This window comes from Pollicipes pollicipes, unplaced genomic scaffold, assembly GCF_011947565.3.
Source record: "Pollicipes pollicipes isolate AB1234 unplaced genomic scaffold, Ppol_2.1 Scaffold_4740;HRSCAF=5597_pilon_pilon_pilon, whole genome shotgun sequence".
In the NCBI taxonomy this organism is placed as follows: Eukaryota; Metazoa; Arthropoda; class Thecostraca; order Pollicipedomorpha; family Pollicipedidae; genus Pollicipes; species Pollicipes pollicipes.
In genome coordinates, this window is record NW_023596545.1 from 25,385,798 (window position 1) to 25,409,369 (window position 23,572).

General features: G+C 51.7%; 1 protein-coding gene across 1 annotated transcript in view; it reads left to right on the forward strand.

Annotated features, from left to right (window-relative positions):
* The first annotated feature begins 6,617 nt into the window (after nucleotides 1–6,617).
* LOC119097917 (collagen alpha-1(XV) chain) overlaps nucleotides 6,618–23,572 on the forward strand; it is a 63,212-nt gene continuing 46,257 nt past the window's right edge. The window contains exon 1 of the mRNA XM_037220862.1: nucleotides 6,618–6,730. Coding sequence (XP_037076757.1) covers nucleotides 6,717–6,730 — 14 coding nt within the window. The 5' untranslated portion in view covers nucleotides 6,618–6,716. The remainder of the gene's footprint in view (nucleotides 6,731–23,572) is intronic.

Consider the following 23,572-nt stretch of genomic DNA (forward strand, 5'->3'; position numbering starts at 1 on the left):
AGAACTCACAAGAACAGAGGATCAGAAGCCCATGGACTGTTCATTGCACACCGGTCGCACTGAAATAACATGGAAATGCATCATGTCCATACGACGGTACAAATTATGGCCTAATTAGATCAGCATGGGCTTTGCCTTCTAGATACCAAGAGAGCATGGGAGCTGTCAAATGGTATTTTAGGGTAACGTCTTGGCATGCTCATTTATCAACCAAGCGCTGGCATATGTAACAAAACAGATGACAACAACCAGTGTAAGACAAATATATGGAAGTGAATTGACACAATATGAAGTATTGACACCCATTTCGTACAAATGTTGCAGCAGCCTATGTAGCTTATGCTAGTAGCCTGTACGCAACAGTTGCTTATAGGTTTCAGAATCGTGGCGGTTACGTTATGGCAGCCACTGATGTTACAGATGCTCGAGGAGGGCGACGCCGAAGGGGTCGATGCCTTGGCCAGTACTTCCCGACGTGCTTCTGAGGTTTCGGCTCCAGTTGTCACGCATGATCTCCCCATAACTTTGGAGACTTGTGGACGGACTTGTGCCCGGTCAGCTGACGACAGTCTCGGTCAGCTGACGGCTGTCTCAGTTAGCTGATGAAAGTCTCGGTCAGCTGATGACAGTCCCGGGCAACTGGGTACAGTGCTCGCTTCATGCCTCTTTTCTATCTGAATGGTTTGTCTTCAGAACAGCGATTACGGCAGCACCACAAGCTGTTTGGAAGCACTGTCCGATGTCATTCTTGGCAAGTGGAGTGCACATGGGCCATTTCCGTCCATCCTCCCTGTTAAAAAACCCTCCACAGCCACCAGACGGTTCTCAGCAGCGAAACCGCATTGTCTTACATAAGCACCCCACTTTCATAAAATGCCCCCTCTGTCAAAATTAAGCGCCTCGACGCTGCTGGAACGATTTCCCTTGCGATTCCCTTCCCGTCAGTTAAAGGAATTTTAATTTCGCCCTGTTCGCATGGCTTCCTAAAGCTCTCTATTGCGTCTCGTTGGCCGCACACGCTATTATTGTATTTTTAGATTAAGTCCAAACATCTTGAGCGGATGGGTTTCCGGCCTCAGCGCCCACGCTAAGCAGTGCTGCGTGGGCGCTGAAAGGGCAGAATGTTGGCGACGAAAGCTAAACGTGCCATAATGCCGGCACGGTCCGTCCTGACATTAATTTCAGCACGATCTCTGACGTTACCTGACCTTTAACGCAACCGCTTTGCCACCGACCGGAGGACAAAACAGCCAGTGTTAAATGCGTCACTACATGTATTGCGGGCGCCCGTAGCGATTCGAACTCACCCCGCACGGATGCGTGAGTCGGAAGGCACTCCTCCAAAACAGCTGAACCTACGAAGCGGCCACACGGAATCCCCAACACGCTATTTGAAGACGGCAAACTGTTGGTGCCTACTAACTTTGAGGTACTAAACGTTGCCTCTTCCAGCTTAGATGAAAGAAACAATGTGACTTCTGTGTCGTGCTTCGTAGGGTTGCGAGAGCGAACAGTGGAGGAAGTCATCATGTCGGCCTTGCTCGCATGGTCCCCTAATTTGTACCGCGGAAAACAGTCGTTGGCCCCGTTTCTACACTCCATATCGAATTGATAAGCTATCTGGTCTTTTTTGTGATCAAGTATGGTTTGAGAGGGTATGAGGGTATGGTATGGCATGGTATGGTCTGGGCTTTGATATCAACCGCGTATGGTAAAAATCATGCCATGATTTGTCAGCATGTAGTGTAGGAACCTGGTGTTGTTCTGTTTTTTTTGCTGTTGTTGTTTTTACCTCGACCCGCAGCCCTCGCTCGATTGCTGACAACTTGTTGATATTAGCCTGAGTGCGTGAATTCATGGGAAAAAATAAACGCTCACAAAGCCGTGACAAACAATTCCATGTGCTTAGTTTCGGCCCTAAGGGTCATTGAAATGTGTTTCACAGCTAAGAACCTTTCAGCTGAACCGCGCTCACCTTCGAGAGCTAAATTTGTTTCTTAACTACACATCACGTCGAATTCCGATTGTTCGAGCGGTGATAGGGACGGTTTATTTGACTCTGTTATTACGACCACTGTTTTCATTCATCGTGCTGCATCATTTGATCTCCTACCACCACCAAATATATAAAACGATAAGATCACAGATCCTGTATGCAGAAGCAGATGCTTTGGAGCACGGCACATTGAAGAAGAATGATTTTACAGTGGCCGTCTCCATGCAGGTGGAAGTGTCTGTATCAGTATGATAATGAGCTGTATTTAGTCATCATCTTAACTCTTCTTCCATCGTTTGCCGATCAGATTGCCCACTTGATTAAATGTAAAAATTAATGTGCTTGCACACTCATTAGCTAGGAGTTATTAAACTCCAATAGCTTGAACTTGAAATAAATAGCGTGACGACCCATGATTTTAGCTCAAAACATGGAATCATCCAGACTCTTCCTAGCTAAGTCCAGCGACATCGTTAATGACCCATCCTACGTCATTCCTGTATTTGTGCGAGCTATGCTAATCATTGCTCACAAAACATTTTGCCACCGTAACGTGGCATCATCAGCTATACTAAAATAGCATGATACCACAATAGCTTAGAGGACAGTTGTTCCCCAGACAGCCGTCCTACCCGTTACTTTCCCAATCAGTCGGACTCTCACGTCGATTGAGCGACTACCCACTATTGACTTCCGTACTATTGAGCCATATCCTCGCGTACCTGGCGTGTAACAAGTAAGAGCTGCCCCTCAGAGATCACGCCGGCCACGCGCCGTGTCACGGCCTCATGCGGCCGGCCGGCTCCTGCGGCTGTGGTAAGCCGCTGCTCCCTGCACATGTAGCATAACTTGCCACGGCCCGCCTCGCACGTGAGTCATGGCCACGCTCATCCAAGGGGGTGGAAGGTCGCAGATAATCGCCCAATCACTAACACAGTAAAAATACTAGACTCATTAATGCAAGTCGGGTGCTAAAACATAATTTTAGCACATAGCATTTCTTAAACGTAGCATCAAAGCATTAAACGTCGGGCTTGAAACTAGCATCCTATGCATTTATGAGCCGCAAATGATAATTATATTGAATGCTAGGTCAGTGTAATGCAAGCTACTGGAACAAGTACTAAATGCAGCCTGTTGTCCTGCAACGCAAACAGTCGCGAATTGTTCGCGTTAACAATGAAGGGCCAGCCTTCCCGTGTTCGAATTCACAAGCCCCATTAATCTATTGAGGGAAGGAGGGCATAGTGACACTGCAGTGGTGACTTGCTTTATCATCCGGCCACTGCATACAGACCTCTTAGTCTGGGAGCCTGGGAAATCACGTTCTCAGGCCTGGAGAGCCCGGTGCCTGTCGGACGGTGCCATGGAGATGCACACGAGCTCAGACGGCCTCTGCACGGTACAGTGCGTGCAGCCGCGTGGCACCAGTCCCGGCGCCGCGCCGCCGCCGTCACCGGCGCCCGACGGCACAGCGCAGTCATGTGCCGCCATCGAGAGCTCCAATGACCATACACCTGTCGGGCTGGGCGGCGGCGCACTGTCCGACCGGCCGTCCGAGCCGCCACTCAGGCCCGGAGGCGCCGGAAGCACCTGTCTCGCCCGCACGCTGCCGGCGCCGCCGCGCGCAGCGCCGGGCGCTGGCGCTGCAGATCTGCGCCAGGCAGCGGCGAGAGGCGGGGGTGCTGGGTGCCGGGTGAGGGGTGCTGGATGACGTGCACGTGACAGGCCGAATTGGCCGCACCGGCAGCTGGCATTCAGTTACTCGTGACGGCAACCCCATTCGAGTCCCACGTGTTGTGGCAGGCGGCGGGTCCGCTCGGGACAGCGCCGCGCTCTGTGCGATGGAGGGCCCGCTCTCGGGGCTGCACAATGCCAGGCTGATGACTGAATGAATGACCGCATGCGCGGAGCCGGCTCGGCGGCTCTGCATATCGGCAGGCATCGTCTGCTAAGAGGCTGCCGCATGCCGAGCGGAGCGCTCCCAGCGCATGCAGATCAGGGCTGCTGGAGCTGGCAGGACGGCAGCGATCACCGCCGCATCGGCCCGCGTCGAGTCCAGGAACCATAGCTGTGGTTGAGCGCCCTCCCTTGGCTATGCGGACTATCGCGAGCATTCAGTTGGTCGTGAGTGGTCAGACATGCTCTGTCGTTTTCGAGACAGCTGTCGTTTATGTGGTGACCTCATCTTTTGCGCGATTTGTATTTGAATATGAGGCGCTGACAGCGAATGCATCGGCGTTCCATCGCCATCGGTGACACCTAGCACCATCGCGATGGCTGAAAAAGGGAATTGTAAGTTCTATGTAGTTCTGCATGTAAACGCCTACCATTTAGCAAACACAAGGCAAGCCAGATGTTCCGTATAGTTTTGTCCACCAGTGCATGTCTCAAAAATCCGAAGTGCTCATCATGTGCATGCTAATTGATCCAGACCATAATCACACTGTAATGCACCGGGAAGAAAAACAGAAAGAGCAAATCTAGCTCTAGTCAGTCTAACAGCTTTTCCATGAGTACAATTCAGCACAGCACACTCTGTGCACGCGGTACACGTGAGATAATCGGACTGGCAGGCGTGTACAAATGCGTATCTGCCAGTACAAGTACCGCGAGAACCGCGTAATGTCACTGCAGTGATGAGCTGTGGACGTGAGCTGGCTTCGCACACACACACGGGTGACCTGACGTGTTTCAGCTGCACGGAAGGAGAGAAAATTAAGTCAGTTAAGAGACTTATCGTTTGGAATGTGATGAGATCATTTGGCTGGTCTGGGCGGAAACAGTGCCTCACCAGCGTGGGCGGTGCAAACAGCTTCTCGGGTCCGGAGGTGGCCGCTCATCTTCGCGTGATGTCATCAATACAGTCATATTTAAGCCTTCGATCCGAAGCTGGATCGGTTCCGAGAAAACGAATCACGACAGCTATTCGTTGGTAAAGGGCAAACTGCAGGCCCACTTGTTTACTTGCATGAATGCATGGGACGCAGCCTTGTTCGTTTCATTTAACAGCCAAAGCGAATATGAACATGCATGCTAGCGTCGATGCAGGCACATAGCCAGGGGGCGTTGGCATGGGGACTATGCCCCCCCCCCCTCCCTCCCACAGAGCCAAATAGGTAACACTGCATACTGAGCGATTTCGCAGGCATTGGGGCCAAATTCGTAGGGCTTTAGATAAAATGTGGCATCTGCCGCAACCCCTCTGAGAAAGATTCCAGCTACATTCTTGCATTCATGAATTGTGTGTGGTCACCCCCGGTGCAATAAAGAATGGCTTTAGGATCCATCACTGCCCAGTATGTTTTCAAGAACGTAGGCCTCTTGCACACCGCGGTTGTTTCGTATGACAACTTTAGAAAACCATTCTGCCTAGTTAAAACGTTTCGCGCATCTAGTAAACCAAAAGAATCGATGCAAGTTAGCTATAGATTTCGTCACAAGTTCACTGTCATCATTACATGCCATGCTACATTTCAATGGCACGCGTATTATATGACACGAAAGAGAATGACCAAACAGCAAAATCATCAAGATGTCTGCCAGGCAATTGTGGCTACTGATAAACTCAACTGTAGTAGCTAGCAAACGTTTTTTGATACATCTACCGCGGAATAGTGGGTAACTTTTCGACAATTTACTCTTATACACACCTAAGTAAACATCCAATGATAGACTAAACGCCCGTGTCATGGCACCGAAATTTCTATAACATCATTGCCGTTTTTGTAACTGCTTATCTACGTAGTTGCCTATATTGGGTGCAACGTTATTCTGAATGTGATTCATACGCATCAATAATGTTTCAAAAACCTCTGCACAAATAGGAGAGCTGCTTGCTAACGATATCCGAGAGGCTATCATAACAGCAGATATCTAAAAACTGCAGATTCACGGGCATAGCCGTCAGTAATCTGACCTTACTCATCTTGCCATCAGTAACCTGACCCCTTCCGCCAGTGCCCTGGCTTTTCCGGTCTGCCGTCACCCATCAGACTGGCCGCTAGATGGGTGAGGTGATGGCAAGATGAGCGACAAGATGATTACCCTGGAGCAAAATGAGAGTTCTCCCTCCCTGTCGTCAGCCTTCTGACCTCTCTCCCCCTGCCGTCTCTTTAGTATCCTGATCTCCTGTCCAGAGTCGTCAGCGTTCTGACCTCTCTCTCCTGTCGTGTTGTTAGTATCCTGGCCTCCTCACCAGAGCCGTCAGCATTCTGACCTCTTTCTCCTGTCGTCTCGTTAGTATCCTGATCTCACCAGAGCCGTCAGCATTCTGACCTCTCTCTCCTGTCGGCTCGTTAGTATCCTGGCCTCCTCACCAGAGCCGTCAGTGCCTTAACCTCCCTCTCGTCGCCGTCAGTTCCTCGGCCTCTCTCCATCTGCCGTCAGCACTCCGACATCACCCACTTCGCTCCCCGCCGCTCCCCGGCTCTGCCTGCCGCCTCTGCGTGGCTCTGCCCGCCGCCGCTTCCCGGCTCTGCCTGCCGCCTCTGCGTGGCTCTGCCCGCCGCCGCTCCCCTGCTCTGCCCGCCGCCTCTGCGTGTCTCTGCCCGTCGCACCTCCCCGGCTCTGCCCGGAGCCTTGCGTCTTGGCGAGAGCGGTCATTCGGAGTTGCGCCGTGCTGCAGGGAGGGCGCTGTCGTCGGTCGCAGTGTTCCGTCCGTCACGTGGAGTTGGTCATGGCCTGAGATAGGTCACCCATCCACCGCGACACGAACAGGATGGCCAGGCAACGGTGAGTGACCACCCACGTCTGTCCTCATCCACTGTGTGTGCCCTGCCTTGACATCGAACAGTCTGTTTCGGCATGCATTTGCTGTATTCAGCGCTCCACTGCCTCATTCTGCCGGCTTTCCATGCTTCTCGGCCCTCGACAGTCAAAATAAGTGTGTTTGTGTGGGGTGGTGTGGGTGGCGGATGACATGTGACAGCAGTTGTTGCTGCACCTGCCGTCGAGGTGTTGAAACAAGGGTAAGTCGTTGGTTACATCAGTTTTCCATTAGTTGTGTTTGTGATTGGCTGGTACGTTGTTGTCCAGATAAACTGGTTCAAGCAGTCATATCATAGAGATGACAATCATTTTACCGGAGTGCAAAATTGTGTCATATATCAGTCTTCTTAATATTTTTGGCAACAAGATGAGCATACCATTTATGATCACATAAAAAAACCTCTGAGGGCCTTTGCTTGGAAAGATCTTAATCTTCCAGTGCATTCCTTGCGCGCAACTTTGACATTAGCACAGGGTGAACGGTGAGGAATATTTAGGTGATGTCCAGAACTCGAACTGATCGTAACTTGGCCTGGACGAGTAAGTCAGTTCCATCGGGTCCTCGGCGAAATCGCAAAGTCGTCTATCGCCACTGGTCTACGCTGAAGTTTGCTCCTCTTAAAAGAGGAGCGAAGCTTATCTTAGAAAATTTCTTGCTTGCAAACTTTGCAAGCAAGCAAAAACGCAAAAATAACATGCACATGTGACCATCATTAGCCTGTGGTGGCAATGTTTGAATTCGGAGTACGTGTGCACAGAAGAAATGGCTTTTCGCGGCCAGTGCACAAACAGGCATCACATGTGGATGGTGTATTACGATCTGTTGCCAAGAAAAACTTGTACATGATGCATACAACGCACAATTCCTTCTTTCTGAGAGCGGCTGAGGCTGTGCGCACCATTTTAGTATTTGAGATGTACGACATCCAACGGTCTTACAGTGCACTCTGACGCGAATCATGACCCTTCATATCCTGTTGTAAAGCATAAGCATGGCCATATGAATCCTGGCAAATGACCCTGTGGTGAGGATATCTGCTCTCCGGTATAAACATGGCAACCAGAAGCTATTATATTAATGTACCATGTTCTTGGTGCATGTATTTTTTTGGTGCACATTTTCTTCCGAGCCATTGGTTTTGCGGTGTGCAATACAAGTCTGTCGTCCTAGGGCAAAACATACTTAAGTGCGCTTAGGTATTTTTGCCTTTGGACGACAGAAATGCACCTTTCAGGGGCGTATCTTAACCGTCAAAAACTGAGTAAGTTGCTCAGTGCATTAGCAAAGAACATTAGTCACACAGATAAGACAGTGCTTTTAGCCTTATTCCTCGAAAACGAGGAAAATGAAAATATAGACCCTTTTATCTCCATCGAAAATTGAAGCCAGTTTTCCGGGCACATCGATGTATGCCAGGGTACTTAACTCGTCTGCCCTCTATAGCGCATCGGGATGACCCGAATTATTTGTTTTGCGGTGTACAAGACAAATGCGCTGGTCGCATCAGCCAGCTGTTAGGGACATTCTTGGCGTGTGCTTAATCTTAACGAGCCGTTCCGTGCACCATAAGACGGCCTAATGTCCCTGGATAATGACCCCGAAGGACTGCCAGCAGAGCTTGGACAGAGAATTGGACATTTCATCGGACACGCACGTTTTAGTCACGACGCGAGAGGCAAAGCTGGCATCGCTGTCAAATCGTGCGATGCCAGTGAATTCCACCCGGGTATGCGATAAATAAAACGGACGTAAGTGTCGAGGAGTGTAAACAGTTTACGTGGTGATCAGAAATAGCCAGATGGTACCGTTCCTAAAGCTACCACACGATTCTATGGAATGTAAGAAATTGCTGGCGCCGTCAGAAATGGACAGGGGCATGACAGCACGCATTACAGATTGTAATGACAATATTTCTTGGGAGAGAGTTTGTTTGCTGGAAGGGGTATATTGGTCAAGTGCATTCGTTTTAAAGAAGATCGAAGCAGCGCTTGATAGCCACAGACCTTTTTGAAGGATTACCGGGAACGAGCGTCTTCGGGGTATGTATTCCAATGAAGGTACACTACATTAGAAAGAATGCACAAAAAGCATGCGCCTCTGGCCTCTCACTCAATCACTGCTTCTTTAAATATTTCAAAAATTATGTTCAGCTGCTTCTAAGATCATGACCGAGCGACCTTGAGTTACGTGACCTACGTTGGCCGTCGGCACGATCAATGTTTTTTTCTCAAATGCAGAAACAAAAGGTAAAAGATTATCTTTGGAAATCAAAAATAAATGCAGATGGTTTTGTTCTAATGCTGGCACTTGTCCTTCAAGATCGAAACACGAGGCCAGTTTGGCCCTAATGTAATGGGCAATTCATATTTTGGTGTTTAAACAGCTGGACACCTCATTCGATTTGTGCAGAAATAAACGTTTTTGAGCTCGTCTTGATCCATTTGTGTTTTTAGGCATTATCTTCTCCATGAATGTTCATTTGGTAAGTGACCCGATGACAAAAGATGTAGTATCGAACGCTAAATTATTTATTAGTCACAACTGCTTTTCCCTGATTATTTTATAATCGATGTTGGGGTTGTCACTGCCATACGAAAAACACGACAGTTGTGTTCCGTACAATATATTTTGACTCCCGGTCACGGTAGTGTGGTGTTGTGGTTGGCAAGGTCAAATGTGTATGATGATATTTAACCGAAAACACGAACAGTGTTCAAAACATCGCTAATTGCTGCAATATCAACCGTGCGTCGCTTCGGACCGCAAGTCTTGGGAGATAAAAACAAGTCACACTTACTCAGGATTCAGCACGGGCACTAATATAAGTCCAACTTAAAATGAACTCACACCAACAAACGAATTGAGACATTTTTGCTATTGAATTTGCTCTGAATGGTTTGCATAGGTGGCCTTGGTTCATAACACCTGCTAAGCATGGCTTGCTGCGTTTACCCCAATCCCACCATGCAGGTTCTGCCGTCCAGTTCAACGGGTAAATATACCTCCGCCTTTCGCCAGACTGGACTGCGAAGGGTTTTACGTTCCGCGAGCATCGTGTTGTAAAACACATGAATCGAATCGGGTCATAAACCGCTTGCATTAATGCAACACAATGCTGTTATTACAATGTAGTACAATCAGCTAAACACCGTCTACTGTGCGGGACGAGCAGCGAGAACAAGATAAAGAACGTCATTATCGTTAAGGAGATGGTACCTAAACATAAGAGAATGAATGGAACGGAATGGAATAAAACCCAAGGCTCGCCGCCTTTAGGAACCCATATGAATAGCAGTTAACAGTACAATGGCATACCTAAGTCACGAGTTCGGCTCGGTTTAAGTGCACTGGTGTTTGGCGTCCGCACACTAGAAATCTAGCACTGACAAAGTGGCTGCTTTGAGCCTGCGAATGTCTGGCATTGTTAGCCGACGAGGTAAATTAATTTGCAATGGTTTTGGTGTTTGACAGTAAAGTCAGAAACGCGCTACTGTTTTGAATGCGTCCTGGTCACAATAAGCTGGGCTTCGCGCCTGTGTAGTTTATGTGGCTACGAGGCTAGGCCTCACATTAGGCCACAGGGACCGTGACAGTAAATTTATCTTAATATATTTGGACTGGGCATGGAAATGTTGACAAAGGTAACCTCCAGGTCAGTTACTGACGCGTCTATGAATGAGGTGGCGTTTACCCAAAAAGTTGCGGCGTGACAAGCCTTACCGGCCGGGCCTGGACGGGTCGCTGAACTCACATTTCCAGTTAGCCGGCGCGGAGGCCCGCTCAACCCCCGCTTTCACTTGTTAATACTTCCAGTGAGATGCCTTTTGCGGTGTGGAACGAGCGAGATGATAGCAAACGTGTGGATTACCATGCGCATAATGCATAAACGTGAGCGAATGCGGACCGTCGCCCTCAGGGCCGCCCATGAATCGGAGTCAGCATTGCACTGGAATATACCACCTCGCAAGTTCTCTGGGGCTCGTTCCGGTGGCTCAGTTAGCTTAAGCGTATGCCTTCTGATCCACCCACCCCTGTCAGGGTGAGTGAGGGTCGCTTAAGGCGTTCGCTATTTGACCTTGGCAGATATGGCCTGCGACGGGTGACAGCGGCGGCGTTAAAGGTCAGGTGACGTCGAAGTGCAGAACGGACCGTGCCCAGCATTGCGGCACGTTCAACTTTCGCCACCAAATTCTGTCATTGACCTGGAATTGCACGATCGCAAGGTAGGGGTCAGAGCTCATACAGCAAACGCTGCTTTGTTTGAGGTCTGATTCCAGAAACCCATCCATTTAAAACGCTTGGAATGAATTTAAAAAAAGCAGTTTGGGAGGTGGATTAGTTAGGGGGATTAAATAGATTGGCAGGTGGATAGGCAGGTAGATTAGACAAGTAAGGATTAGTTTGCTGTCCGATTAGTCTCATTCCGTGGCCACACCCGTCCGCCGAGATCTGTGGCTGTTTTCCAGCCACAGATTTCGGCCTTTCCACTGTCTGAAAACTTTACGTTTCACAGATTAATGGATTGAAGAGGTAAGATGTGGCGATATCGCAACGTCGCAAGCACACGCCGAGGGATCAGACAAGCTGCTTTAAGGTGTATTGACCTTATTACGGTACAAATTTTGATATATTGCTCTATTTGTTGATGACAAGTCATGGTTTTGCGATCATTGGCTGCAGACCTATAAGCCCGTCAGTGGCGCTTCTAGCCAGGTCAGACTGGACCAGGCTGGGCCGCTAACGTACACAGTTTCCGGTTAGTTGACGCTAATTAAACCACCCTTGGTGTCGTCTGTGAAAAAATAGTCAGGCGTAGTGAAAGCCGAAATGTTTTAAAGCGGCGTGTACATTTTTTCCTTTTATTTTAATTTATTTACTTCAGACAAACAGATGACCAGAATGAGCTGTGGTTTGTTTCAGACTTCACAACAATGAAGCTTCATATGGACGCAATGCACGCGCTGCAAGGCAAAAAATGTTTGGGTGTGTGCAATCATAGCAATTTTGTATTAGTGAGCCGAATGCCACAATCTTCATTACCTATCAGATCAGGATAAATAGGCGCTGCGTGTCCAACTTGAAACAAGTATGACCGTCCGAACAAAACTCTTACTATCCCTCGCTTCTGCAGCAAAAAAACAACAACAATAAGCAAACATGCTAGTGTCCCCAAGGACAAAATAGGTCATGAGGCGCTAGGTCGCAAGTTCGTACTTTGAAACATGCGCAACGTTTTGAACAGCCAAAAGATGAAGGGGCTGAATGTGGGCTTAACGATGCATACACTAGTACCACCCACTTAACGTTTATTGGGGTCCACACCCTCAAAACCACGTGTTCGCACAGTCACCTTTCAAAAATGCATGAGACCATGACTCGCTGGTCATGGTTCTGAATTTTGTTAACGGCATGGATGGACTCTGGGCGTGGGCAGTTCTATAGGTATCATCCTCGACGTCTGAAATTTTGTGTTGTTCCGACCACTCACCTTATAATTTGCTGTGGCGTGAGCTTGCTGTATGGGCCGCCTGATCCGTCCCTTATTTTACGATACCCTGCCGGCCACGAGGGCTGCAGACGTCGGCGTGGCGTTGGTGGGTGGTGGCCACAAGGGCTGCAGACGTCGGCGTGGCATTGGTGGGTGGTGGGCCAGCGCCAAGGCCACAAGGGCTGCAGACGTCGGCGTGGCATTGGTGGGTGGTGGGCCAGCGCCAAGGCCACGAGGGCTGCAGACGTCGGCGTGGCGTTGGTGGGTGGTGGGCCAGCGCCAATACGCTTTATGAAGTTTCGACGTTGAACGCTATAAACGTAATGCATGGAATCCGAAATAGAGCCTCTCTCATTCGAAGACGTCCCTAGTCTCCATCAGTCGCCGTGGTCAGTGGGGAGTTGGGATGGCGCAGGTGCGTCTCCAGCCCTGGCGGTGATCGCGGCGGCTATGGCATAACGAGGCCGCTATCTTTGGCAAACCTATGAATGGAGTACGTCAGTCAGAGGCTGTAGGTAGATGGGACCATACTGGTGACAGTGACGTCATGCAAAATGGTGTGATGTCTGGCGATAGAGAATCATGCACGGTGCTATGATGTCCGACGATCGAGTGGCGCACAATGACTTTATGTCCGGTGATCAAGAATCATGCACGATGGCGATCGAGAGTCTTGCACGATTACCTGCAGCGCCGCTCCACGGCAGCCTGTTCGGCGGTCAGACGGCTGTTGTAAGGCTGTCCCGGGCTGAGGAGGCTGCCTAACCACACAGGTGGAGCGGTGACTCCAACAGCCGCTGACTCCGGGACCACCGTCTTTTACGGAATGGCAACGCCGACAACTTCGGCGCGGATGGTAAAAAGCTCACCGGTTCGTCTGCAAAGCCGCTGAGCAGATCCGGGTATCGGAAAATGTCAGATCGACCTTTGGAACTCTTGTCGATCAGAGATAAGACCATGCGAGATGGTCGGCTTATCCCAGCTGTTGGATGTAGAACTACGAGCTTATGACTCTCAGTTATGTTTGTTCATCCATTTATCCATTCATTCATTCATTCATATGCATCTTCTCTTTCTTTTCTCACTTATTCATTCAGTTATGGTGCTTGCATAAAAACCATTGGTTTTGCTAAATACAGTAGTCCAGATGCTTCAACATGCATTATTCTCACACGTTTTTACTCCAACTATGCTTTTTCCGTTACATTGTATTTTTCAACGTATTAACCGAAATCTGGCGTGTGGCGTTTTGTATGTTCCCTGATTTAACTCGGTCAGAGGCATGCGATTGGTGAGTGTGCAATCTCCGCTTTCTCACATTCTGTAAATACCTGCTACATCACACCAGTCTGAGCTATCGGTGCATTCGCTTCACTTGGCAGCAGCATCTTGCAAGGGTAATGCAAACTGCAGGCTAACAACATGAAGGCGTTAGACACGTTCGTATTGGCTGGACGGATACGAGCTGCGAAGCCAGGACCTCTAAAGTGTGATTTGAGCCTTACGCGGACCGAGAGGGAGTCCGGCAGAGGCTGCGGCCGCCGGTCCCGAGTCGTTGCAAGGTACAACGACTGTTCCTGCCGCGGAGACTGCTGCTGCAAACGCGCCTATTGACCGTCCCGGTCGTCACGTGGCGGCCGTGCGGTTGGTATACCGGCTGGAGCCGGCCGCGGCCAGGGCTGAGAGGCCTTCATGGCACCCGTGGGATCCACTTGCTAGCCGCTGGCAGACAGCTCCGGCCCCGCACCGTTTCACGGCGGCTCTTGGTCCAGCTCGATGTATGAGCTCGCAGACGAACCGGCCCCGGTGGCGGCGGGTGCGTGCTGAGCTGACCTTCATCGCGTTTGGCGAGGTCTGGCCCCGATCAATTGACGTGCTTACTGCTCCACCAACAGACGGTTCCGCGCCAATTTGTGGAAGGGACAAGGGATTGCGTGAAGGGACTGCGTGATTCAAGGGATTGCGTAAAGCCATGTGGCATGCGTGGACATAAAATTAATTGATCGCTGCTGATAACGTCCCATAGATTTGTCCTGACTATTTGCGTGAACACGTAACAGCCAATTTATAGCTGGCAGCACTGCTTTCTGGTGGCGTGCAGATCGACCAATTAAACGTAATCTTCAGTCTTCACAGTTTAAACCTGTGAAGACTGAGGAGCTCCATCGTGAAAAAGCTTGAGGGATGAGCCTTATGTAGGGCACCAGCTCGCACGCTACGGCGGCGAGGGCCGTGCGCGGAAGCAGTGTAGAGCACCACGAGCCCGCGGGACACAAGCTGGAGTCAAGGCGGGCTGATGCGGGGCACGAAACGGCGGTCTCACATTGGGCACTCCGCTCCCGCGTGTCTAAGAACGGAGTGTGGGGAGGGGGCGGGAGTTGCTGCAGTGGGGACACAGTTGGCGGCACGCTGGCCGCCGTCTAATCGGCTCCTAAATTGTCCTGAGTGTCCCCCAGACAGCTCATTACGGCGACAGCGGCCGACGGGCCGGCCGGGGCGCGACTGGCGTGCGGCGTAGACATCGGCTCTCTGCAGAGTCCTGCACGGCGCGCCGGCTCCCCAGACAAACAGGCCGACACTGACGCATCGCGCCGCGCTCCGCCGCCTGCCTGGGGTGCCACCGCAGCACGGCCGCCGAGCGAGGGCGGGGCCGCGGCTCAGCTCGCGCCGGCCGCGGCCGGGTCTCCTCACGGAAGTCGGCTCGCTTGTCATCCGCCGCGAATCCCCGTCATTCATCAGAGCGGGGTTAGGGACGCGTCGGAGCGGCGGCGCTGGTCCGACGGTCGAGACCAATACCTCGGCTGATCAGTTGGTGATCGGCTTGTCGCGGTCCGCCCTTTCGTCAGCAGTGACGCTGGATCGGGTGAGCCTGCGCTCCGGACGGCCCCAAGCTTCTGACCTGACGTGACCCAAATGGAAGGTCTGCTAGCCTGACCCGACGTGACCTGAGTAACGGGTCAGTGGACTCTGATCTGGATGGCTGTCATAACGCAGTCACAGTCACCTGACTTGACCTGACTTGACCTGAACGTCAGGTTTGCAGTCCGCAGGTTTGGGGTGACCTGACCTGAGCATCAGGTTCCCGTCGGCACGTCGGCCTGGAGTCCTTGCTCAGCCGCTGCCAGATGCACCGCGTTACCAGCTCGGGCCTTCCAGGCGGCCTGCCGAGTAAAGCCAATACCTCCGGACCGGAATAATACCTAATACCAACCGGAGGCCGTCGGTTGTGGGCAAACTGCGGTGGGCGGAGGGGGGAGGGAGGGGGAGCTAGCTGCCAGGCACGGTCGGCACCGGACGCGCAAAAATACGACCGCCGCTTTGAAGCTGTCTGACCCAGTCCGATCGCCGGGGGCAGGGGGAGGGGACAGCCGCGGGGGCGAGCCTGATCCCCGCTCCACCTCGGCCGCTTGTAATCCTGCAAAGATGCCCCTGACAGCTGGGCCTGAGAGGTGCGGGTAATTTCGAGCGTTGGAGGTGAGCCCTAAGTCGCAGCTGATTCATGCGAGAGAGCTTATTTTCGTCGGTAGGCTCGGCGTCAGCCCTGCTTCCGTGAGAGCTGCGCGGCAGCACCGGGTGGAGAATGCGGCGTGGCTGGTGCACCCCGGCCAGCGACCGCACCAACTTATGTTGAAACGGTCATGCCTTCATTATCTTCCCCTTGAAAAATTCCCATCCTGGCGGCTTTTCCACATCAACTTCATCCATGGCTGCAGCAGTGAGCTTCGCTCCAATGCACCGTTAAGCTATTCGGGGAGCTATTGCTCCTGGACGTAGTTTATGGCCAGTTAGGTCGCTGCTGGCCAGGTTCCACAAATCACTTGCTTCTCACCGCAGACTTGGCACCGCGTGCACAGGTAAACTGAGGGGCGGATGGGCCGAGCCACGTGGGCACCGGTTCCCGCTCACAGCCGTAACATTCCTGCAAGGTGGCGAGAGTTGTGCTGACGCTGAGCTCTGACCCGGTGACCTTTGAGCGGGGCGGCGGCGGCGGCGGCGGTGCTCGCCGTGTCTGTTGGCGGCCAGCCGCCGGCCAGTCGGCTCTGATGACGCGGCAGCTGGCCGTCCGGCCGTGCCGGCCCGGTGGGACGGTCTGCCGCGCTGCTGGAGTTGACCGAGGAGGGTAGCGGTGTGCTCGGCAGAGTCGGGACGCATCACGAGCTGCCGCCTCGCGCCAGGCCCCCGCCAAGATCGCGGCCAATTACGGGACGTTCCGTCGCAACTTTCTTGGATAACGGTCGTTCTTCAGACTTTTATGGCTCAGTTTAATTCAAAACCACACACGTGCCGGGTTCCCATTGTTTCCTGGCGGGAACCGGAAATTCTAATTGCGGACTCCTGGTCCTGGAACCAGGAAAAACCAGGAATCTGTCCAGTATCAAGCTGGAGGTCTGGCGAGGACCAGGATCCGGCAATGCATTGTGTCAGAGGATACAGCAAGAACCAGTGCAGGTCCGATACTAAAGTGGTGAACATAGCAAGAAGCGAGATCTAATGTTGTTTAATATGAAGAGAACTAGTAAGCACCGAGACTTAATCAATAATTCTTGTCAGCAGCGTTGCACTTAGATAATTCGACAATAACGCGTCAATTATAGAATGTGTTCTCGAAAACAGGATTTCTGAACCTGGTTACCTTGTAAGGAACAACTTCTTACGGTCTGAACTCACATCCGATGAACAAATTATTTATGCGTTAGAAGTTGTATACACATGACTACCCATAAGGAGTGTGTAAAAGGTTGTGTTGGGTACATATTTGGGAAAATTACGAGCATCGGCATGATGGACATGGGCATGACCATGGATAGAATAGTTGCGTAATGCCGGATAGACATTTCCATATTACTGCACAATGTTTTCGCTGCGCTTCTTTTGATTATTGGCTCCATTCATTCACAACAATGTTACATTTATTACTGCTGCAGGGAAATATTGGTTGTACACGCGTTATAATTAAGAGCTAAATGGGTGAAAAAATGCGAAGGGATAGATAGCAGGTGGATGCAACTGATTAGGAATGAGTGTGGGCAGGGTAGCGGGTGGATTAGCGATACCTTAATCCGGGTGCCGCTACCCGGATTCGGGTACTTAGCGGAACTTACGGTAGGGTAATTAGCGGTACGCAAATCCACCCACTACCATCACGGCCTGCGGGTGGTCTAGGTCACGAAAATCTTAACTGTCTTTTTATTTCTGTCAGGAAAATCTTAACGGCAAAGGTCTCTATTATGCGAAAAATCACAACGCAACTTAACGAAAATAAAATCAATGACGTGGGGATATATTTACGCAATACAAGCAATTTCCTGGGTTTGGTCTTGGGCTCCCGACGTCCACAATGTTGGTCTGAAACGAGAAGGTACGCCCTTCAGCACATACGCATGTCAGAGCTGCTTGAGAAAGCACTGAAATAACGATGATCAATAGAGGTTAGTCACAATGAGCCAGAAAGTGGCAACGTATTAGAACAGCATCTTCATGTCAGTGGCACAGGGTACACCAAGCCTGCATATCGTCAGGCAAGGTGACGGTGTGTGTCGGAATGTGACGGCGTCCTTCTGCCAAACAGGATGTGGCGTCAAAAAAGTGCAACCGATAGTGGCCACTGCACCGAGTTGTTGAGCTTCAATGGCGGTTTTGACACCGCACCGTTAAAACCTGAGCCTCTAAGCGTGTAAGTACTCTTGATTGACTAACGCTGCGGTCAAAATTGCGCGACATCGGCACGTGTTGTGGATTTGCGACTCTAAGTCGGTTAAGCCTTCAAATTGGCTCTAAGCTTCCGTTTAGTTGTCTTGAAGAAATTCACAAGCGTGTTTACACATGCGTGCCATGTGCAATGACCTTGCACATTCTTCTTTTTCAGTTGAAATTCCATCCATTTTCTTTGCAAACATAAAGGTTCAGCATTGTGTTTTGCTTGGTTTTAGAGATATCGACCTATTCCGGACGTCTATTCCGCGTGATCTGCGGAATTTTGCTTTCGTTTTGACGTTGGTTTGCGAATGACGAGTGCCAGCAGAGAACAGCAGCGTTAAGTGGCATCAAATTTATGACAGTACAGAAGAAAAGACATGCGATATTTGCACAAAGCTTTTCAAATGTTATGATGATAACACCTTTTGAAGATGAAGCGTGCATGGATTGATGCGAAGGAGCGTAATGGCCGTGTGTTTAGCGCCTTCGGCTCCCGCGCCGAGGCCCAAGGCTCGAGGTCCGCTTGCGCCCTGAGCGCTAATATGGCCTCTGCAGTCACTGGCGCCCCAAAGGCGCGTGACGGCGTTCGTCGCGTTCTCTTAAAGGGAATGTTCCAAATTTGAAGATATTTGAGCAAACATCAGATGTGATGAAATTAGCTCACCTAACTATTGGTATGTTAGGTAGAAAGATTGTTCCAGACAGCACAATTTGGCTGTTCAGTAGATTTGCTCCTCAATACGTCGTTGTTTGATTACGTTGTCGTACCTTGCACAACATTGATTGAGAGCCGATTGATGGTCGTAATATCTGGAAATCGTGCTCACGAACACCAGCTGTGATCGATTCAGCAATTATATTTTTCATGGCCTAGCTTGCCGTATGGCTAATGGAACGACACGATTTGAATGCCGTTATTATAGCGTCATGGATGCCTGGGTGACCTCGAAATAGTCTCCCCATAATAGTCTGCACTTCTTCATGGGTGTGCAGCTCAGAAATGAGACGAGCTGAGGCCTTAAGGACAGGACTGTGAACTGCACGGAATTATTTCCAAGATGGCTATTTCTCTCAAAACTCGATACAAACATAGAGCACTTTAAAAAACAAATAGGTGGGCGCGGGAGTCCGGCGAGGGTAGGACGGCCGGACGGAGGACTGCCATCCTCCGGGCGACCGGCCGCGCACACTGAATCCCGTCCACGTGATCCAAATGGGAGCTTTGATTTCACGATCGGCTGGAGATGTTCGGGGTTGCCTCAAGGTGGACGCCGATCTCAGCTGTCGCGTGAAGGGAAGGAAGAGAGGCTTATGGCGGCGCCGCAGTGTCTGCAGTGCTACCAAGGCGAGGGGAGATTGGTATGTGGAGGGAAATGTCATCGTAGATGAAGTCCGGTTTCCATGGGTGCGGTCGAAATACGTAGGTAGTCGATGTGATGGAACCACATAGACTTTTCACCTCCCAAAACATTTCGCTCACACGCATCTTCAGAACAGATGATGTACGTCATATTTTGGGACTTCGAGGCCATGATATTATCCCGTTTCCAGGGATACTGTCGTCACAGGCCCGCCGCACGAAACTACCTTGAGTAAACATGTCCTTCCGGCCATCACCAAGCACCATGCAGGGAAGACACGCGGCCGGTTCACTTGTCACCACGACATCACTCTGCCTGATCGCGCTGCTGTTGTGGCTGAAACTCTGGCTGACAGCAACATCGAGGTGCTGAAGCACCCTCCGCACTCCCCAATACTCACACCAGCTGACTTCCGGTTGCCCTCTTAAATAAAGGATCACATTCGTGGGAGTTGTTTTGTAGCGCGGTCCATACCGGGATCGGCATATTCCAGTAACATACTTACCTGCGGAGCTTCGGTGGAGCCATGCACTCTGCTGGGAACGCTGCATTGAATAGCAGGAAAAATGTGTAGCACAGTGAGCCATCGGTGGTGAGTGTATGTCATTAGATGCGCTGCCTACAGGCAAACGGAACTTACTGTTGGAATGCACCGGTAACAATTTTTTCCTCACATCAATTCTGGCCAAACATCGGAAGCGAAAACCTCGGTATCAAATCCACTTGGTTGTTTATAGACGATTATGTTTCATGTGCCTGTGAAATAGATACTGTCTCTTGGCGTGAAAAAATGCATTTGTTTACCAATGAGCTAATGCGCATCAGCAAACAGCATCTGGCGCCTTGTGAGTGGGCCAATAGGAGCCAGCAATAAGGACCCAGTGCTTGCAAGAAACCAATGGGAACCGGGGATCAAGCGCGGTTCTTTGCGAAATAATCCATGGGAAGCAGGATTGAGGCCTGACACCTGTGAGGGAACCCGTGGGAACCGGCGCTAGACTCTTGTGGTTGTGAAAGGTTGGTTTGTGAGTCAGGAACAAGTGCCTGGTGTTTTCGGCAGAGCCAGTGAGAACCAGGAACCAGGGTTTTGTGTTTGCAAAAAGAAGCAATAGGATCCAGGAATAAGGAGTTCACGAGCATAAAAGAACCACTTGGAAATCGTGATGCAATGTCTGATTTTCAATAAAGGTATACTGGGAATCAGGCGAACCAACCAAACCAACCTTCACTGTTTGCGCTTCCTCTTGTACACCATTGTACTTGTCGCCTGCCGTCCTCTTGTTCGTTGCAATTACAGCTATACCATGTCGTGGGGCATCGACGTCCTCACACCAGCGCCGCCCATGCCACAAACTGGTTATCAGCTGTGACGCCACGGCTACCCGGGTCCCGGACGCGGCTGCCTGGTCCCGGCCTCGGCTGCCTGGGTCCCAGCCGCGGCTGCCCTGGTCCCGGCCGCGGCTGCCTGGTCCCGGCCACGGCTCCCCTGGTCCCAGCCGCGGCACATCCGACAGGCAGATCATTAGGCCGGCTGACAGTGAGCCAAGGAAAGGAGGGAAGGAGCCGTGGCAAGCCGCCTTGTGGCCTGTCTGTGATCGCCCCCTCTCCCGGCGGGACCCGTCACGTGGCGGGGGTTTCGTCCAGGTCAGAGTGTCTCTCCGCGCTCCTGACTGCCGCCACACAGCTTGGCCGCTGAACGCTGCGGAACTGGAGCAAGCCTCAGAACGTCTGCCGTTTCGCCCCCCCCCCCCCCCCCCCGCCTCCAACAACTGGCGAGGCCCGCACTCCGGCGGCGGAAACAGCACCGCACTGTCCGCCCGACAGACACTTTTTATCTCGGCGGGCGTGTTTTCTGCCCGCGGTCGGTCCCGAGCGCGTTAAGAGCGGAGTGGCTGCGCCGGAACAAACGGAAGCAGGCGAGCCACTTCGTCATCGGACCGCCTGAGGGGACGGCGGGGCGCGCCGGTGAGAAGACAGCGAGCATACAGTGGGAGCAGTCGGGCGGCGGAGCAGTGCCAAGAGACGCCCCGCACTTCCGCGTCTCACGGCTCGCCGCCGTGCTCCTGGCACGGAGAACCCTGCGCGGCGGCAGGCGGTGGGCTGGCGAAGGTGACCGGCGCCTGCCGGAGGCGTCTGGACGTGCGGAGGTCAACTCAAGCGCCACCACCGGCACTGCTCCCATACCAGGCGCCGTGTCAGGCTGCATTCCGGGCGCGACGCCGAGCAGAGGACTTCCGCCAGCCGCCGGCTCGTCTCGCCGCGGCAAATGGGCTAACATGCAAACATACAAACAGGCGTCTCTGTGCTCAGCTGGGGACGACTTGGCAGTCTTGTGCCGCGCAGTCGCTGTGCAACGACGGAAGGGGGCGGGGGGGGGGGGGGGGCATGCAGAACCGAGCTCCTCAGCTCACCGTGTGTCGCTGTCCCCATAACAATGCACGTGGGGTCACGCTGCCAGCAGCACAGCACGGTCTTTATTCGACAAGTGCATTTGGAGAAGACAATGGTGACGCCCGTCCGCAGCGGGTCGTCCCTTTGCCGTCCCGGTCGTGCCGTGCTGCCTCGAGCCCACCGTAACGCCGCCATTCACTTCGGGCCTTGCTGGGTTGTGCACTGTCATGTTGCTCTCTTGTGCAGCAATCACCGTATATTACGTGCGACGTTAGATATCGCGTTGCTGTCATTCACACTCACGTCACGGCGGTGCTCAACATGTAGGCAAACAAGTTCTGATTCCCTGTTACCCTGCTGCGCGTTGCTGAAACGGGGTCACTGACAGCTGTGATTTCTTGGTTCCAGCGGCAAATCTGTAGTAGAAATGCGTTGCTGGTCAACTGGAGAGGATGCAGTTGCCACTCATCCCGCTCAGATTCCTAACGAGGAGCGCTTGCTTTTGCTGCTATGATGCACTGGGACACGTCGTACAATCATCAGTGCATGCATACTTCTAAAGAAAACAGACGATGCTGAGCCGCTCGACTCAGTGATAAACAAATCCAGTCACGCGTCCTGTTGGTGAACATATATCAGCGCTGTGTCCGCCTGTCGGGTGCGACTGTAAAGAAACTCGCCATAAACAGAGGACATTTGTCACATGACAATGGCTGCGATGCCCGAAGATATGCACCAGTAAGGCAAGCCATGGCAAGAAATGTGACAGGATTAGGTTTTACTTATGCCAGTAAGTGTGATGTCGGCAATTAATTCTGAATAGGCGAAAACGTTTTATATGCAGGGGACCCGGTGGAGCATATCTTTATTGCTTACGTTTCTTTGCTGTTCGTATGGCCTAACAAGATCAAAGTGATATTGAGAAGACGACATCAGTTTTCTTATAAATACACAAGTAAAAGTACGTTTTGGGCGAATGTCTCCCTTGTTCTTGGCGGCATGGCAAGGCGATGCGATTTTTTGTGTTAACTTGGGATTAATGTTCCTGTTCACACTGCCATTCTCGAAAACTTTGCCCACTGACCCCACCTGCCCACTGACATGTATGAATGAGTCGTGCTTAGAATTAGGCTCCTGTCCTCATACCAAGAATGTTAGGCTACACGACGCGAGCCGCGTACCGTCACAGGTTACTCAGGAGTTGGGGGTTGGCGGTGCGGGTTCCCTCCCACTCCGCGGTTGAGACTCCCGTGGGGGGAATCGCTCCGTGGCTGGCTGGCTGTGGCTGGCTGGCTGTGGCTGGCTGGCTGTGGCTGGCTACCAGCGAACGCGACGGGGACCGCACACGGACACGGGCAGCAGTGTTGGATTGGTCCTATGTGAATTTATCGAATGGCTGGCATACATTGACTTGTCGTCAGTGATGAGCTTCTGTTTTCGATAAAGCGCTGTCACTTAATGCTCTACGAACTTTGCTCACGGAGTTTGCACGCGTGGGATCACTAGGCTTTGCAATGCGCCCACTGAGTCCAACTCCGGAATTCTACGCACTTGTGGGCTCGCTTTTCTAAGAAATCGCTGGTACTTGGCGTGAGGTTGAAATACATCTTGATTGTTGCCCCTGCGAGTCTCGGAGATTTATACCAGATGTCGGAACTTAATTTCCTCCGTAAAATCTATTTGGACACGGGCTGGAAAGCGGTTGGTAAGCCGCCAGCCAACCCCTCCCCCTTCTCTCTGTTTTTCTTTGTCTTTCACTCGTCGCTCTCCCAGTCTCCCTCTCTAGCTTTTTCTTTCAGTCGTCTCTTTCCCAGTCTCCCTCTCTAACTTTTTCTTTCAGCCGTCTCTTTCCCAGTCTCTCTCTCTCT